Source organism: Phaethon aethereus (genome assembly GCF_964289735.1).
Source record: "Phaethon aethereus genome assembly, chromosome: 12".
Lineage (NCBI taxonomy): Eukaryota > Metazoa > Chordata > Aves > Phaethontiformes > Phaethontidae > Phaethon > Phaethon aethereus.
Window position 1 is genome coordinate 3,959,453 of NC_138588.1, and position 19,858 is coordinate 3,979,310.

At 36.9% G+C, this 19,858-nt stretch overlaps 1 protein-coding gene across 1 annotated transcript; it reads left to right on the top strand.

The window, feature by feature from the left end:
• Positions 1-485: 485 nt before the first annotated feature.
• On the top strand, positions 486-9,056 carry LINS1 (lines homolog 1; the record flags this gene model as incomplete). The annotated part of the gene is made up of 6 exons (XM_082004956.1): positions 486-893; positions 989-1,078; positions 2,321-2,462; positions 2,726-3,316; positions 6,947-7,133; positions 8,130-9,056. The coding sequence occupies 6 exons, from the start codon at positions 486-488 to the stop codon at positions 9,028-9,030; spliced, it is 2,319 nt and encodes a 772-aa protein (XP_081861082.1). The 3' UTR covers positions 9,031-9,056.
• Between the last annotated feature and the right edge of the window lie 10,802 nt (positions 9,057-19,858).

The following is a 19,858-nucleotide window of genomic DNA, read 5'->3' on the forward strand; positions in this document are numbered from 1 at the left end:
GTTTTAGTAGTTTTAGCAACGTAGAGAAAGATTTGATCCAAGTTTTCCTTTCTGTCAGAAGTAGTCCCTAGTAATAGTAATCTTTGGTTTTGTTAGTTCCAGCAAATTAGTGTTGGTGTCAGTAGTATAATATTGGAACTGTAAACTTCTTCACAGCATGGTAATTCTTGTATCATTTTAATGTCTCACTGGGACTGCTTTGTGTAACTATCACTCTTGCTGTTTTTAAATAGTGAATTTGTATTTTCAAAGTAAGTTTAATGATGGTTGTATTAACTCTAAAAATGTGTGGTGTTCTTTTGTATCTTTCTAATTACCTGTTCAGTAATAGTAAAATATTTATTTCTAGGTAACTTAGAAGAGAAATGCCTAATAGTGCTTCTATTTCTCTTACTGGATAAAAATAACTTTGAAGCTGACTTGCAGTGACCATGAATAATCAATGAAGACATACAACACTTTCTGGAATATTGAATGTTCTCATAATGAAGATCTCTCTTCTGCAGCAGATGTATAAGGACGTACTGGTAGGCATTCCACTAGCAAAGGAAAGCCATCATTATACCTCTTTACTTAATCTTTGTGTTGAGCAGTCACCAGAAAGAGTTGAATCATGTAATTGGATGCATCTGCCACCTAGTAATGGTGGTATTAGGAGCCATCAGGACACTGATATATCAGATGTGGTTGTCCCTACAACAGATGATATATCAAATAGCTTTGCAAACATGAACTCCTCATTCTGTCCACGAGAAGTGATGCTGCTTCAGTTAACCTTGATCAAGATGATGGTTGCTAAAGCAGAGTCCCAGGAAATTGAATTCAGTACAAGACAGAAGTACTGTGAAATCTTTGTCCTCCTCCTGAAGGAGGCAAAAATTGACTCAAAATTGGTAAGCTTTGATAAACTTCTGAAAGATTTTTGTGAAAGGACGGGGGAAAAAAAAGGAACATGCCTTAGATACTTTTTCTTTCTACATGTCTGCAGATTTGTTTGGTCGGTAGTTATGATCCGCTGTTATCTCACATGGCTTCAAAAAGTTTAGCATCTCTTGTGTATTTCCAGCTGAAGGAAGAGGTGAGTATGGCATAATTTTTCACAGCTTAAAAAAATTACTTAGTGAATATGTGCCTTCAAGTTGTTCCATTTCACTCTAGAGCCAAGTTTTTATAGTGCTTATGTGGCATAAAAGCAGTCACTGTATGACTACTGTAAAATCTAAAAGTACTTCTGAAGAGGTGCCTTTTGTAAGTAGACCCACAGAGTAACAGCAGAACTGCTCCTTTTCCTCCATCTGTTGCCTGCATGTCTGCTCTGCTCCAACTTTCTGAAAGGCACATCTGCTGATGTTCAGCAGACAGACTCTGTTGGTCCCCTCAGAATGCTGCACATTTTTTGTGGAAGTGTGTGTAACTCCGGTATCAGGAACAGCGTAAAAGTTATACAAGATAATACTCTGTGATAGTTCTCCTATAAAGTGTACCTTAAGGGCCTTCGGGTTGTAAGTGATGGATAGGAAAGATACGTAACAAATATTCCAAGACAATATTTCAAGTGAGTTAGGAGGAAGACGGAGTATAGAAAGGTAGGCGATCAGATGTGTTCTAGAATTTTGGAACGCGAGGCAAAATGTCTTTACATATTTAAAAATTGGAATTTTACAAAAATTTGAAGGTAAAATGTGTCTAGATGACAAGAAATAGTCTCTTCAAGGTTGCAATACAGGAATTTCAAAAAAACAATAATCTACACTATCAGTATTTTTTACAGTTGCTTGAGATCTCTTAGGTGATGAAGTAGATAAAAATAAGCAATAACCCATTGAAAGTTAATAAAATACTTTTTGTATTTTTCTTGTTTGAATATTCCAATTACCTGAGGGTTGGTTTTTTTTTTTACTTGCTGTATATTTGGTGAATATATGTTGTAGCCTCCATAGTAATGTCTCTGAACATAGATTTCTCTCAGAAATATGTTTGTAATATTTCTTTCAAAGTTGTCTGGGAATTATGAATTCAGATATGGTCTGTCTACAGTATTATCTGATTTTGGGTAGGTCACATGACATTATAAGGTTGGTTTTCCCTTTCTGGAAAATATAGATAATTTCTATTGTATGCATATGTGACTTCATGTTTGTAAATAGAGGCCTGTGTACTTAAAAGGCACTGGACAGAGAGATTGTTTCTACCTGTGTTTTATCTATGTCTGCATTTGAATCTTCTTAATGTACGGTTTTCAGTCATTGTATTATTTTTAATTTAATTTGCATAGCAATTGTAAAGCATACCTGATTGTTTTTTGAACTAATTTTTTTAGAACGCATTAAATGTCACCTGGCTCACCTTTAGTTTGAAGACTCTTTCAGGATTCCCTGTGAATACCCAGGTAGCAGAATGCCTGTGGACTCTTACTACTATTATCAAGGACATACTGAAAGATAAAGTTTTACCCAAAGCAGGTGCTGTAGCAATTTTATGATTTTACTGATAGAGGAGTGCCCACTAGGGGGAGGAATGTTACTTGTAATCTCATCTGGAGCAGCTATCTAAAGAACACCTATTTTCTTCATTATAAAAAGGGTGGCAAAGTACTATTAAAAATGTAGTGGTTTAAACATGATTAAAACTTGAAAATAGTCACAGTCACCTGTTTTCTGTTTATTTGGTGATTTAGCTGACTGTGTTACACTCCAACTCCATAATGTTGTTCTTGTTGCTGTAGGTATTTTGGAGAAGTTGTTGGCTCCTCTTGATGCTGTGCTTGAAGGATTTTATAATTCTGTTCTCTTCCATCACTTTGACAGTCACCGCTATACTTCACCTTATTCTGAAGCTGCAAACAATTTGATCAGTTTTATAGATCTGCTTGAAGCACTTTTGGCTTCCAGAATTGCAGTAGAACCACCGCTCAGATGCCAGAGAGTATTGTTTTTGAAAGTTTCTTATGTCCTGAACCTGGTTAGCTCCTCAATTCACTATTTAATCAAGAAGAAGTTCATTATGCTCCTTAAAAAATGTGTCCTTTACAAGTCTAGAGAAGATGCTAAAAGTGGATCGCTGTTTTTACAAAACCCATCTTTACATGAGGATATGCTTGCACTCAGTAATGCTGTTCTGCGGGTTGTGAATTTGACGTGGCTTAATCGGATCCCACTCAGTGAAAAGGCCAGCTACTTTGGAGGCGGTGAAGCTGCTCCTGGAGGTGATACTCAAGGTGGTTCTGACCAAACTTTTCTCAGAGCCTTAAGTCTGGTTGTGCTTAAAGCACTGGAATTCAAGTTTCAGAACTCTGCTACAGAAGCTGAAATCAAAGGTAATAGTCTTTTTTGTTCTGTTCATTAAGCAGCAAGAGTTTTAAAGGTTTCAGGTTTTGTAGTCACAGCTCATTGAGGCTGTAAATAGAATTCAGCTGAATTAGTGGTGATGGGAGGGAGCAAAGAGAAGACCCACCTAGGAAACCTGCTATCACTCTGTCCTGCCTAATTAGTTGAATCCTTGTGCTTTACCCTGTCCTTAGTCCTGCAATATGGCAGGCTTGAAACAGCTGCATTTGGGATTGAAAACTTTTCCTGTTAAGAACATGTGTTAATATTTGAAATAATTGAGCCAGTTTGGGAACACTAGGCTCTTCTTCAGTTGGAAAAGGAGAGAGCCCATAGCACAAGCATCTGCTCTACTCAGGGTGGGGAGCTAAAAGGAACTGCAGGTAACACTCTCCTGTTTTTTAATGTGGAGGTAGAACTTAAGTACCATTATGTACTTATCTTGGTTGAAGGTACTAGGTATTATTGTCAGACAAATAATATATCGGGGCAAAACCAGCAGTGGTAGAAGAGGTAAAAATTATGAAGTTATAAAGTAGGAGACAAGAAAATTACGGGACTTGGCAGAGTATAGTGGTTGCGTTCTTCACCCTGACTTATAGGTCTAGTCCTTTTAATTAGTACGTGTGAAGCATACTTTTCATACTGGCTTGCTTGAGTATGTTTGTTCTACTGAACAGATGAATTAGGTTAGTAGAAGAGCAGATCTGGCTCTTGTGCTAGGGCTATGCCGCAAGGCAGGCAGTGGCATGGCGAGGCAATGCTGTGTAACTTGCATTCCTGACAGGAGAGGACACATTGCTGTGTCACGCTGGTAGCCAGTTAGTACTCTTCTCCTATGCTGTAATGAAGTGGCGGGGTGAGGCTTTTTGCCTGAGACACTCCTGGGATCCCATCTTCCCACTTGCCTTTTTACCTCTGAGAGGCACATGATGCACATCTTCTGATGCTAAGCCATGTGAACATGGATGTGCAAATGCTGTGATCAAAGCATCTTGCTGTCCCTGGATTACAGGCTTCACGGCAAAAATGGAAAGGCGGTTCTGAAGCAGTGTTTCCAGTCAAATACAAGTGAGAGTGGGTGTTCCTTATTGTCAGCCAATTGATGGTGTGGCAAAAAGTAAAAAATTTTTCTTTTTAAACCAGGATGACAGTTTACAGCATTTTAAATATACTGAGGCATTTTAATACAAGTTCTAGATGTAAATGTTATTTTACTTTTTACGTTCTGTAACAAGCATAAGATCAATTTTTAATTGACTGTGCAAAAGAGGTATGGACTGCTGTAAGACAGCTTCTGACGCTTTTTCCAGATTTTGGAAGATGTTGTATTTGTGATGCCAGTTGCATTCTTAGAGTTTTGTAAGTATTTATAGAGAATATATTACTTGTGATCCACCTTCTGAAAAATGTATAGAGACTGAGATGGTCTAAGAACCAGTGAATAGAAAAAATGTAGGTTAAATATATTTTAGATGTCTCTATGAAAATTATTTTTCAAAGAAAAAAAATTATCTTTTGTTTTCCAGATTCATGACACAAAAATGAGTTCTTTAATTAGATTCAAATACCCCAACTGTCAAGAGGAATTTCAAGTTGAAAGGAATGTTGCTTCTATTTTAGTAACTTAAATTAAAGTGGTTAAAACAAGCACCAAAATGCTTTAATATGCTAAATTCTCTTCCGGGAAGCTGGTTGATCTTACTTTTTTTTTATTAACATGAATTACAGTGGCTTAACTTTAAGTCATTTTGATTTTGAGAGTAATTTCCAGATAGCTTTGATTTATAGGGAAGAATAGTAACTATTAATAACAAAGATAACTTGTTGTTCCTATTATTTGCTAAGAGGAAAAGCAAATCTCAAAGTCAAATATTAAGGAAAACCACATAATGATGTGGTGAGTAAAACTGATCCCCATGTTGCAGGAAATTTTTCAAAAGCGGTAATCACTGTTTGTATAAATGATGCAATTGTGCTTTTCAAGCTATAGTGTACTTCCAGCAGCATTAGAGTTCTTAAGGAGCACCTTTGGGGTAAGGATGTATGTCACTATATATTTTTTTTTTTTTTCTGTTTTCTAAACATTGAATGTATGCTGTGTTACATGAAAAACTGCTACCTAGTACCATACTACATAGTACATACTAAATAGTGTGTGGAAGAAAATATGTAGGATGTGGAAGAAATTTTTCACAATGAGGATGGTGAAACACTGGCCCAGGTTGCCCAGAGAGGTGGCAGATGCCCCATCCCTGGAAACGTTCCAGGTTGGGTTGGACGGGGCTCTGAGCAGCCTGGTCTGATTGAAGATGTCCCTGCTCATTGCAGGGGGGTTGGACTAGATGGCCTTGAAAGGTCCCTTCCCACCCAAACTATTCTATGATAGTACATGTACATAGTACATACTATAGTATGACGTCACTATTGAAGAACCTAAGTTTCTTGACTTAAGGGAAAGAGTCTGTCTGTCATATGAATACAAAGTTATTTTTATGAGTAAGCTTCTGCACTAAAGTGACATAAGTTTTGAGGTGTTTTTCCCATCCAGGAGTGCAGTGTTTAGAGGGAGGGGAAAAATGAAGATTTGCAGGAAAAATGCTGCTTACATTAATCCTTCCAGCAAGGATTTTAGACCATCTCATGAAGGTACCTTTGTCCCAAGCCTGTATTTACTTAAAAACGTACGTCATCCATGAAGAATTTGTTTTGTAAAGAATGTGGTTATCCTACAGGCTTCATACTTTGTTTTACTGTAGAAATGACAATTTATTCCCATCAGCTATAGATCACTGCAGTTAATTTCTACAATGAATCACACTGGGGGGGGGTGAAGGGGGGTGCTTCAGTCCTATCAAAACATTACATGTATTAATATTTCATATGGGAAGAATTACGTGAGATGAAATTTCAGCAAACGGTGTGGATTGCTATTTCTGTGGAATTGACTTGATTACAGTTCACCTTTCTTTAGTTTGTGATGTACCAACGAAGTCTACCTCATTGGGGAGCTAAAGGAAAGTATAAATACCAGCTGTGTAGGTATTTTTGTAGGTTTTTTTGAAAGTCACATTATATTATATTGCACATAATATGGCAATTTTTGGAGGTGTAATCTTGTTCATTAGCCTGCAAGCTTAGGTGTGAGAGGATTCACCCTGTTGTACCCAGGACTTTCTAGGTGACCTCTGATTATTATTCCCTGAACTCCAGTGAAATGAAGAATGCTGTGAAATTAATAAATTATGTCCTTAAGTTTTATCTGTCTTTGGGTGGGGGGATGGTACCTAATGAGTAAATTAATTTTCTGCAGGTTATTTATAATTGTTAACATTGGCATCTGAACATTGGCATGTTTGGAGCTTAATAGAGCAGCCATTCATGTTGAATTCAAGGTTAGATAACTGCTTATGGTTTTCCACAAAATATTTCTTGATTTCTTTGGTACCAAGAAGCAAGAACTAATCTGTAAAATTTGATGCTCTGTTAAATCAGTTGAGCTAAGCAATGGTAAAAGCATTCATGAACTGTTATGCACTGTTAATTTAAAAAATAAAAAGTGTATGTTGTTTAGTAACAAAAAATGTATAGCAAAATTCATGGTTATTTATTTTTTTCAGGAGACTTTCAGAGTTCCATGTCCCAGCTGTTGATATTCTGGAGGAGTCATCTGAAGTCCTCGCCACAGTCTCACCAAGTTGTACATCACTGTGAATGGCTCTCCTTGATTTTCATAGAGCAAGATGATGACATGTGGGAAGCTGCTAACACTTTATTACTAATTTATTTAAAATTTGATAGGTTAGTGTACATTTTATTTGACAGAACTATGAAGAATTGTAATTTAGTGAGGTTATTGTGATATACATAAAATTTTCATTGATTACTTTTGTATAAAGAAAAAATATTTTAATAATTAAAACAAAAACCAACCTCAGGACAATGTAATAATATGTGGTGTAAGAGCAGTTAACTTTGCTGATAATTTGATGGATTTTTGGATTGAAATGGGGGAGTTGCGCAAGAGTTTCCTATTAAATACTTTATCATATCCTATAATTCAGAATAATTGACTTCACAATCTAAAATAGTGGTTAGACACAGATAAAAGGCAAGAGTGTTTTCTTTCAGCACAGAGTTTGACAAGAATGGGATATTATAATTAAACTTCCAAGAATTCAGGCACTTCAGGCAAAGTAGCCCTCTAAGGATTGGACCCGTGCTAATTCTAGCTAGTTGATAAAAACTGTTACTGCTAACAACTGAGATGTGTTCTTCATGAATTTGTCCTGGACAGTCACTGCTTCATTTTTGTTTAAATTACCATACAAATTTTATCCTTGTTTATAAATGGTCCCTCAAGCTTCAAAGGAGAAGATATTGCAAATAGTATCTTAGAGGCACACAATTCTTCTTAGATACCTAAATAAAAGTAGGCCACTTTTCCAATGTGCTTAGCATTAGTGAAAGTTAATCTATGTTCTGGTTTACAAAAATATTATTAAAATAGTAATTCTTGCGTTGTAAGTAACTTTGTTTATTCCAGAACGTTTCCTAAGGAGTGCTGTTTAAGAAGGCCTGTGTGGCTTCCTAAACTGTCCAATCTCCTAGCCCCACCTGCCTCCATTCTTTCTCATTCTAATGTAAACACTTCTTTTTTTGTTTTTTATTTATTGACAAAATCAAAAAAGACCCAAGAATAGCACTTTCTGGACATAGTTTTTTTAAAAAAAAAACAAAAACGAAAACAAAACAAATTGTAAAATTCCATTGTTTTAATCCATTTCATAACTTACTTTGCAGGTTATGGCATGATGCTGCTGGTAACTTAAGCCAAAAAGAGGAGGAGAACTGGAATTTCCTTACACATGCAAGTGGATGTAATCCTCACTGCATCTTTTTATTTTTCCTAGAAAAAATCGCATTTGATTCCACAGTACTTCTAGATTTTTTGATTTCATCAGAAACTTGCTTTCTAGAGTACTTGGTAAGGTACTTAAAGCTTCTTAGTAAAGACTGGCATCAATTTGTCGATGTCTGTAATCATTTTGATACCAAACATGGCACCTTTCAATCAATTTCTTCTGTCAAGCCACCCCATCAAGAAAAACAAAGCTGTATGACTGATGAGAGTTTGCAAAATGCTTGTTGTGAACCAAAACCACAGACTCTGATACCTTTGGCTTCTCCTCACAATTACTTAGTGTTTACAAGAGAGCAAGGTGATAATGAATTTGCAGAGACTAACCAGTCTAACTCATTGATATACCCTGATAGTACATCTCTGCTGGGTTCTCTTCAAAGTCTTGTTAATTATGACAGCTCAGAAGACTCTGAATTAGAATCAGATGGAAAAGAGTGCTTGGTAAATGCAAAGCAGGTACCTTTAAATAATGAGGGTGAGGCAAGGATAAGGGAAACTGGTTGCAGCTACACAGATGATAAACAGAATACACTCATATCTGAAGTGTTGCTTCTGAAACAAAAGGGATCCAATACCTCATCCTGTTTGACTTGTATGGTATCTTCAGATAACATCATTCCCCTAAGAATAATGCTTTACAAATCAACAAAGTGTTTGGAAGAACTGCAAAAAGCTATTTCTAGATTGCAGAGAAGAAGTCTTTTCCCATATAATCCATCTGCACTGTTAAAACTGCTGAGCCACATTGAGAAGATCAGTAAGAACATGAATCCACAATAATCCAAATAAGTGTTCTCGTGATTTTTTTTTTTTAACTATTACACTAGGGAACATTTCTATGATGACTTCTAAAGCTCATGCCTCTTGCACCTGTCAGTGTATTTAACCTGAAACAGGATAAACACGTTTTTGGTTGACACCTTAAAAATCTGCAATTGCATTCAGTGATATGATCCATTACCTTAGGGTCCTAGGCTTATTCGTGGTATGTATGCCAGTATACGGTATATAAGGATTAATTGCTAGGTATTCAAAATTTGGTAATAAATGACTAATGTGAAAGCGTATCAACAATATGTGATACTTAAAGTATTGTGAATTATGCTTAATGTAATTCTAGATATGAAGTCATTGCCAGATTGATAGGGATTTATGGACTACAGTGCAGTGTTAATGCAACACTTGACTGCTTAGAGGTTGAGCTAAATAAAATATTGTAATTGGGGACAGTTTTGATGTTTATATTCTGTGTTCTGCATTGGTGCTTTGCCCGAAGTTGACATTTAGATGTGCTACCACAATCACAGTAATCCATGCCACACTTTTCTTGGCTGAAGTGCTTAATTGATGTCTAGGATGTATTTTTTTTTTCAGCTTTTACTGTTTGCTTGATTTAATCAGCAACATTATCATTTCACTGAAAATTGAATTTAGTTTTTCTTAATGTTTTATGGTATAGTCCTTTAATTAAAAGGAAGGGTAGATGTGTGACTAATGCATATATTGCCTATTTATAGGATACTGTAGTGGGGCATTTTATCTAAAGTCAAGCTTAGGTAATGCCGAAGTGAAATTTCAACAGAATTCCTCACATTCATTATATATTTTATATAAGTATAGAATATATACTTTAAATTTGTTAAATCAGAAACAAATAACTAGAAATTAAGTGTCTGCTGTGCAGCCAGATGGATATTGAATTTAAATTCTTATACTTGCATCTTTTTATTAGAACTAATTTGAATAACCTGAAAAGTAAGCGTCTAAGGCTTTGCCTGGGGAGAGTTAGTTCAGAACAGGATCCAAACCAGTGTGTGCACTTAACAGGAAGCCACCTAATGTTCGTACACTTAACATGCAACTTGTAATGATCTTACAAGGGTTAGGCAATGGGAAAGTTCTGACGACAGGGACTACTGTAAAAATCTCAGACCTCATCAGAACTGTAAGAGGCTTTTTTCCCTTTCAGGATCACCTTTTGAAGGTAAGTGCTCTATTCTGATTGAGAACTAAGTAAGTTCTATCTTCCTTTTAAATAGCTGTTGAGGGTTAGATTAAAATAGATACTGAGTTAAGATGAACAGTCTCTCGAGCAGGTAGGTGACTGACCCCCAAATCATCTTCTAGATTAGTCTTGAGCTCTGAACTGGTGAATTGGCACTATTGGGAGGAGAAGAAGACTGGGTGAAGCTTATGGGATAATTTAGCTGGAAATTACAGTGCTCTCCAGAGATGCTTGAATGGTATGAATTCTCAGACAGGAAGGTTTGAGCCTCAGTCTTATTCTTCCAGCATGACAGCTGTAATCACTTGGTGTTTATATAGGAAAGAGTGGTCCCCTTCACTGGCATGTAGGAGATCTGAATATTCTGTGTTTGTTGTGCTTTAGTTTCTTCCTGAGATAACTTGTATGTGTAGGAGTGGGTGAGAAAGTCAATGAATGGAAACTTTTCCATTCATGCTTCTAGTTTAGTTAAAAACTAACCTCTGAGTTGTCCAGGGCGGAAGAACGCCTGGTTTCTCTTTACTGGTTGAACTTGGTTATGCTCTAGATGCCAAGTTGCTCATTTCTGTCAGGACTAAAATGCCTCTGGGCATGTTCAAAGATGCAACTCTAGACAACTTGGGAACTTCTCAGTTCAAACAAGGGAAGCCTGGGCAAGGCAGTTGAGCAGGAGTTTCTCAAGATCACGATTTTAAACGTAGGTAAGTATTTATATTTCAGTGAAATCCTCTCCACTATCCTCACTTCTTTTCTAATCTAGCCTTTGCTGACTAGTTTATTTTAGTTGAGTAACTTCATTGTTTTCACTGAACATAGCATTGTTCAGCATTTCTTGGTCTATACTTTTCCAGTTGGAAGTATCTGAATTACAGCAGTATTTCTCAGATGCTGATAAGATAAGCAGGGTGGGAAAGGTATCATGGGGAGATAACTTGGCTGTTGTTAAGTGCTAGTCACCTTGTTTGTCAGTGTTTACTACAACTGTAAAAACTTTTCTGAAGTAAAAGTTTAGACATCTCAGAACAGTGTGTAGTAGAATTTAGCAAGAAGTGTAGGAGCCATAACTTTAGATTTTTTGACTACAGGAAATCCAATTGCAATCTAAGTATTTAATTCTTACAGGCATAAAGTTGATTGTGTGCCCAGTTGGTTATTAGTAGTGATCAATCCCACATGTTTCACTTCTCAGAAAGCCATTGTTGTAATTCTCAGAATGTTTTAGTGGTAAAAATGGGTAACTGTGGTTTGTGTCTGGCAACTAGATACCTTAATGTGTTGATATTTTACCATTTATGAACTGTAGGACCTGAGATGGAGTAAAACTGATGTGAGTCAGCTTTTTTTTTTAATTGCACAAAAAAATGAGTGTGAGCCGTGAAGGTAGCTAGTAGTTCTATGGCTCTATTAAAAAGTTCTATTATGGCTCTAGTCTAGCACAAAGAAAACACCTTGCAAAAGAATTTGTATTTTAATCCATTGGTGAGTATATAAGGTGGGGTGGATGGGGTTGGTTTGTGGGTTTTGGGTTTTTTTTGTTTGAATTTTTACTGTCTGAAATTTTTAGGCAGAGCTGTTGGTTGATTTGCTCTAGAAGATGAAGTCAGCTGCAGAACCTATTACCAATGTTAAATTAGAACTTAGGAAGTAGATCACTTATTACTAGGAGGTTGGTGTGCCTTACCTTTGGATATTGATATCTAACAATTTTTTTTGTATTATTTCAAAGCAAGACAGAACAAATCAGGTGACCTGTCTGGAGACAGTTTTCTGTCTGAGGACTTATCCTGAAATGTCCACAGTCTCCATTTATGTCTGTGCAGTTGTTTTGAGGAGTTTACCTTCAACATCAATAGAATAAAATATGCTTTAATGAGGTAAGCAGTTAGCACTAGAAGTTGCTTACACAATGTGCCTTTTAAAAAGAGTATTTTTTTGAATATTTGTAGAGCTTGATTGCAATTACAGCTGGATCCAGGTGGTTCCATGCTTGTGGTTCTTCAAACTGGATTTCCTCCAATATTTTTATGACTACTTTCCATTCTAGTTTTAAGACTTGTAATACAAGTTTTAATCCTGTAATACAAGAATAAAAACGAACCTTGAGAATTTTTATACTTAGGGTATTCTTGTAAAGCTGGGAGTAAGGAGCATTGGTTGTTCCCTGGTTTATCACTGCAGGATAAGTATTGTTTGTACTTCTTCCAAAGTCTGGGATGGTGTCTGAAGTCAGTATCAAGTATTTATCCCAGCCTTTCACTGTCAATAGGAGTGAAAATACTGTGGTCTTACTTCTGTGTGTTTTCCCTTAAAGAGTTCTCCAAATGAATTGTAAATTCTTGTTGTATTTTGTACAATGCTTTTAGGCTACCTGGCTCACTCTGAAATCTTGTTAGAAGGCAGTTGTGTGTGTCAGAGTGGATGATATAGGCAGTCTTTTACTATCACTATTAGCTCAACAGAAGGCGTGGACCTGGTCTTGGTTGAGAAACATTTCAGAGGTTTAAGCTTTTCCAAGTCAGAGACGCTCTTTAGTAGACAAGTTGACTTGCTGCTGGTTTATATACAGCAAGGAAGGAATGAATACACCAATACATTTTGTAGTAAAAAAGCTTGCATGGAGAATTACAATAGCCTTAGTTTTTTCTGGTTCCAACTTAACTGTGCTGCAAAACATGAGTTTTGTAAGTCAGCAGTGTCCTTTCAGGGGGGAAGATTTGAAAAAAAGGTGAAATGTTTGAAAAAGTAGCACACACAGCCCCAAAAGTAATTGCACTGATGAATGTTGGCTTCCTTAAAAGGTTGTAGGGAAGGTTTGTATGTACGTGTGCTGAAACTATGTCAGGAGTTCTAGCTGCTAATTGTAGTTGTGCAAGAATCTGCCCCGTCTCATCCTGGTGCTAGAGTGTTGAAACCTGCAAGATTTTTCTGTGGAGCTTCAAAGAGCTTCCAAATGTCCATAGCTACTTTGAAGGAAGGAATAGCTACAGAGAAAACAATGGATAAGATTTGGAAGCCTATTTTGCAAAATAGCATGTACTGATTAAGTAGAAAAGGTTTGTTGTCAAATGACAAAATCCTGTGTGCATATTTCTACGTTCACAATGTTCATCCTTTGCTTGCTAGCTTTATCTTCATATGTAATCTTTCTGAGTTTGGCAGCTCTTAGAGTAGCTTTGTTACTGCAGACCTCATATAGCTATTTCATGTAAGGATTTAACTGAAACAGAAACTAATGCTTTCTGGAAACTTATGTCCAGTACTTGGCTTCCTTGATAGTATTTATATTGTTCAAGAAAATGACGTATGAAATGGTGTTCTCTTTCTGCTGACACCACTACAGCTGCTGTGAGAATTAGGCAAAGATCCATTATGCAGCAAATGTAAAACTCAAATTTTTTTTTTTTTTTTATGAACTTCTCCAGGGAGAATCTAGTACTTGGTCATCTTTAAGAGAATATTGGTCCCTTTTAAAGGAGTATTTCTTCACCTAAGCTAAAAATATTGACCAGTATGATGCCAGTGTTTTCTGTAACTTTCAATTATGAGCTGATGTGGAGGGAGGGAATTGCTGGTTGTGAAGCACCAAAGGGATTGCCTCTCAGTTTCACCAAGCAAGTGCTCATGTTTTGCACTTGTGTTCTCTGTGGATGGATAAAGATTGATGCTCTTCTAGTCTTCTAGTAATGTAATCAAACAACATTTGCAGCATTATCTTATGTGCAAGCGTTACAAATTGTTGAGGTTTGTTTTCATACAGTTGTTAAACCAGTGTTTCCAGCTCCAAGGATCAGCAAGGCATTTTTTTTTTTTTAGTCCTATATTATTTGGACTGTTGGAAACGAATTAAAAAACCTCGCTGAATGAATTCGTTGGACTAATTGTTAAATGTCTAGTGTTGCAACCAAAAGAGTTTGTTTATTTGTCTCCTGCATCTTAAGATAGTAATAGCGCATGGGAGTATTATCTGAGTGAATTAGCAGTACTGTATTTGGAGTGGAAAGGATGAACTATAGAAGTCCAATCCTTAGACACAGTTGTTCTTGCTAAGATTTTGAGTAGCATGCAATTTTTAACACACTGCTCACTATAAGTGTGAGCAACCAAAGTTACTCTTCTTGCTAAATTTACCTTTTGAAAAGTATTAGAACATACTTAGTGAAAGTATCTCATATAGGTATGCAGTTATATTTGAATTGCTCTAGTCTTTCTCATTATTAGAAAGGTGAATTTGACAAGTATGGACAAGGTGATGCTAAATCCAGGGGAAAGAAAAAAATCTCACCAAGGATAATTTAGACAAAACAGACTAGGATTTTGCGTAAGGTGTGCTGACTAAACTGTAACCGGGTGAATTCTTCACTAAATCACACATACATCTCTCTGGATATGAGAGCATTCTTAATTGCTGTCCTGGAGGCTTATTGATACACTGTATATTCAGTATTTAAATGAAATTCAGCCAAGAGTAACAACTTGAAAGAGATAGCATAATTATGGTATTTATATGCCTCAGTTGTTAAGTCTGCAAGCGAATTGGTTAGAAAGCAGTCCCCAGGTAATGTCAATGTCTCTTCCTAGAGCCTTTTTCCTAAGGTATATTTGAAGCCTATTAATAATCCTGTTCTCCACATTTTAGTGAAGTGATGGTGGCTTGGGTCAGCAGTAGAGTGTGTTAGTGTTCCTTCACTTCTCTCAACTGTCTCTATCCTTCCAGTATTACTACTGACATCCCCTTTATATCCAGTCGATATCCAGTTGTCATCTTCCTTCTTGTTATTAAGGCCCAGATACTCAATACTTTGAGTTTTCTAATTCTTATTAAAATTCACAGGAACCAAGTTTGAAACAACACTTTAAAAAGATTTAAGCATCTTGAAGATTTCAGCCTATGTGTTCAACTTGTGTGTATTCCTGATTTAGTTCTGCACTGGCATTCATGTGTGATAAGTATTTATTACCTTCATGCTTTCTCTGTTCAAAATCAGGTGTCTAGTCTTTGATTATGACAGATGGCATTATTAATTAATTAGAAATGAACCTCTCCTTACTTAAAAACCTTGTATGGATTATGAATCATGTCATACTCCCTACTAAGAAAGGTCTTGAGGAGAAAGCTTTTTGAGAGATTGTAAATGGACTTCATCCCTTTTATGTAGGGGAAGGTTGATATATTAGGAGAAGTTATGAATTCATGTGAAGAAGAGGAGCTTAGCTTTAAACTACAGATTGCAACATTATGAGTTACGATACTGATATCCTTGAATGTGTGACTTGGAATGATTCACTTTCAGATATTCGTTGATTCTTGAGGAGTGGAAAATGTAGGAATATCAAGGTTTTTTTACCTTCATCTTGGAGGAATGCCAGGTGGGAAGCAGATGGGTTTCACTGGTGGTGAAAAGAGAATTCAGGGTCCAAGCTATTATTATTAGATCAAATTGATTCCTACTTTTCTCTGTCTATACATATGACTGAGCTTTGATTAACTGTCTGCCATTGGGACAATCAGTTAGCAAAAATGGCTGGGTGCTAAGAGGCAGGATACTTAGAACATTTATCTGTGGGGTCCCCAGATGAATTTAAACTTTTTTTTATATAGGAAAACAAAAGAAACCCTTAGGCTTTTGGGGTTTTCTGGGTGTGTGGTTTTTGTTTTCTTCTTCTCCCTGCAGCCATCATCATACTCAACAGCTCTGATTCTAGAAGCTTAAGATTTAATACAGTCTCAAAGATTTGCTGAGAGGGTTTTCTCTACTGAGAAAGTTAACTGATGCTGTAATCTTTCTTATGTAACTGCTTAGGAGCTCAGGTGAAAGCTCACACCCAATGTGTGGATTCACTGTAATTTAATATATGCATTTAACTGGCTGGAAAACAGAAATAAATTAATTTAGTGAGGTTTTTTCTTCTAATATTTTTTTTCACTGAAAACTTCTACATGATTTCCAGTGACATATGAAATGTAATTATTTGGGTCAAATACATGCCTCTATTTTCTAATTATATTTAATTGTTTTATGATTGAGTAGGTGTTATGCTGCAAGAAAGGAGTAGTTAACACTTAGATTTCCACCCCCACCGCCCCCCGCCTTAGTGAGAGGTACAGACTAAGGTGTTTTTTTCATTTGGTTTTCTTTTTTGCAGCATTCAAATTTAAGATACCTGAAGGATAAATACTATGAAAATGCAGAGATAATTGAAAGGTCAGTAGGCAGCTTTGATCAAGAGGGTATGGTTAACTTGTTATGTATCATGCAATACCTTTAATCTTGTAATAGAGTCTTGTGTAGATGGTGAGTGCTACCTAACAAATGCTCCTCAAAAAGTAAAAGCATTTTTTGCCATTTCTTTTATTTGTCTCCAGTCAAACAAACATGTTTTTTGCAATTTAGTGTAACAGTGAAGAAATCATGGATTGAGGCATGAGGAAGAGGTGTTTCTGCCAATTACCTATTACATTACTGGCACAGTATTAGCCAAGTGATATATGAATCAGCTTGCTCCAGGCTTTCCTAATTGGCAAAGTGTTCCTAAATGTTCTGCTTGGTTCATACTAGTGGTTCAGATGTGGGAAAGTATGGAGATAATTCAAAGCAACAGCAAAGCCATAATACTACCTTCCTGAAATAACCCTTCATGTTTAATATTTCTCTGCTGCATCAGTTTATTGAATACCGCTCCTTAGTTTTATGGAAGGACTGAAGACTTGCAAGAGCTGCAAAATATAATACCTCAAAAAGAGGTGGTGGGGGGAAGGTATATGAACAAAACCAAACTCTTCTCTGGTGGGAAATAAATGAACAGGATCCAAATATTGCCTGGGTCACATCTTCTTTTATTGCAGTCTTATGGATTATGATTAAAGTTTCGCTATACTCAAAAGGAGTTGTGGAAATGAAGGCTGGGAGGGAAACCTCTTCACTGTTACTTACACAGACACCATCTGTGGTTTGGGAAGTCTGAGCCCCCAATCTACTGAAGGCTGGGGGTATCATCACTTACCATTTTGTGTTTATTCTGTTCTTGTGCTCTTCCGTAGCCATCTGCTGTTAGCTTCCTTCAGAGACAGTATGCTGGGCGAGGTGAAACTTTGGTTCATCTTTGACATGTCTGTTCCTATTTCATGGGTTGCTGTTTGCTGACTGCAAGCAGGAAGAAAGGCTAATAAGAGATTCTCTGCCCCTAGCTTGTCAGTGAGGTTCTCTCCTTCCTTTCGAACAACTTTAAGGTGTCCTGCCCACCAGAATGCTAAGTAATGCCAACATGTCTGAATGCTGTTATTTGAAACAGGGGAGAGCTGGTGAGGAATGACTTTCAGCCTTATTCCATAGTCATGGAATTTAAAAAAAAAAAAAAAATTTTTAAAATCACATAAGTTTAAGTAAAATTTACATGTTTGTATGGCATCTCAAACCAAACAAACACTTGGTGTGTGTTTCCCTCTGCTTTAGACATTTCAAGAATTCCATGTTATATCTTCTGAGGAACTGGAACACTTTCTGTAAAACGTTTAGTTGATTGAGGCTGGAAGAATTCCTGAGGCTGGTCAATAGGAGCAGAAACCTTTCTCTAACATTATTTGAAAACCCATGCTTCATCTAATAACGCATCTAAAAATGTCAGTGTGAAGTGATGCGTTTGGGGTTTCCTTTTCTGCACGCTCAGCAGGCGCAGCATCCTCCTGCACGTGTATAGAGAAATGTAAATTGAGATGAATTCTCATCGTGCAACAAAATACCACGTGACTTCAAACATTTCTTCATCTACTGTGTTGAAACAAGCACGAGGGAAGGCACTCGGCGTTACTACTCCCGAGTTTCACCGAGTAGATACATATGACATCAGGATTGCCTTCAGTCAGAAATCTTGAAGTGCAGCTTTGCTGGGTGGGTCTCTGAAGAATTTGAGAGTTCTGTAGATAGGGCGTGTTTACCTTTGTCAAAGTAGTGAGCGTAATGCCTCTTCCCTGCTAATGTGCTTATGTTCTGTTTGGCTGCAACATCATAAAGGTAGGAATTTCTTTTTCTTTCCTTTTTTTCTGTTCTGGGGTTTTGGGTTTTTTTCCCCTCCCTACATCAGATTATGGTCTGAATCATTAGCATGTGCTGGTCTCTAACATTGTCTATTTTACAAGGGAAAATCAGATTAACTCTTATGATAGCCGTTGGATGAAGAGTGGAATAGGTATTAATGAGATTTTATGTGTTACCACTAAGTATTCCAACCTATGAGAAATGCTTTTTATTTTAGAGAAAAGTACAGGTTTCAGTAGTAGTTTTGCTTTTCTACTTCTTATATCCTTATTCTATTAAGTGCTTGTAAGAGCACTTCTTTCTGAACTGGAAGGGAGGAAAATTTATTAACAGGAAAAATAATGTTAGCTAATGTTAGCATAAAAAAACTCCCTTGAACTTAAGTTGCTTGAAAAAGCTAGTTCTAATTTTGTTCTGTAAAATCCTAAGAAAAAATGTTCTCTAAGAAATTCAGTTTAACAGAGTTTTTTTACAAGACTTACCTGTTGAAGGTCTGAAGAAGCTAGTGCTATAAATAACACATTTAAACAAGCTGTCAGAAAGGGTTCTTTCACAGCAATGCTATAACATTCAGATGGAGGAACCCTGTTCATTTTTTCCCTCTTACTTTTTGTGATGTATAGCTATTTTTAGCTAGCTTCCTAGCTTGGGTCAAATCTTCAGCTGGGGTGCCGCTGTTGATGAAGAGGCTGTGCTGGTACACATTTAGCTGAAGATCTCCCTCTTGCATTTGTTAGGACATGAAGAGGATGCCAAGCAGTGGCTGAAATAATGAAGTACCAGCTGAGTTCTGGCACCTCCTTTAGTTGGCTTTGTGGGTGGAGAATGTCTGGGCAGGTTAAACTGCAAAGAGGGGGTAACCAACAGGAGGAGAACTGGGAACAGGGGAGCACAACAGACTTGGTTTAATTGCTGGTTCGGCGTGGTGTAGAGATCAGTGAAGTCAATGTACAAGCTCGAGCCGCTCTGTGTACGTGGTAGCTGAGGACCTTGTTTCAAGAGAGTTTTCCAGAGCGACAGTGCACCAGCCCTGTCCCTTTCCCTACCTCCCAAGGGCTAATTGAAAACCTTGAGTCATCCACTTTGCAGGTGGAGAAGCTGACAACCTTTCCCTCTGCACCCTCAGGTCTTCTCTCTGGCTCCTTGCTATTCTGCTGTCTTCACATGTTTTGTGGTGCTGTTGTACTTCTAATAATGCGCTTATCCTGGCCACTGTGTAACCGTATGCTGCCCTATTCTGCTCTGCCCTTAACTTAAATACGTGACTAAGAAGGCTCACAACTCTAGTAAAATCTCCATTCTGTGACTTGACATCTTAAGTTAGACTTCAGGTTTTATTTCAAATAATTTTGGTAAGCTACAAAAAATAGTAGTTTTTGCATCTTTCCCCAACAGTATTTGAAGAAAAGTGACACACTTAAAAAGATTTTTCTGTGTGTTCTGATAAGTGTTACTAATAAGTTCTTAAAGTAATTGGTGTTGTCCCTCTAGGTCTGTCCAAACTTTTTATGAATTAAACATCTATTAAGAACCTGTGGTTTGGATAGGGCTTTTTTTTTTTTTCCAAAGA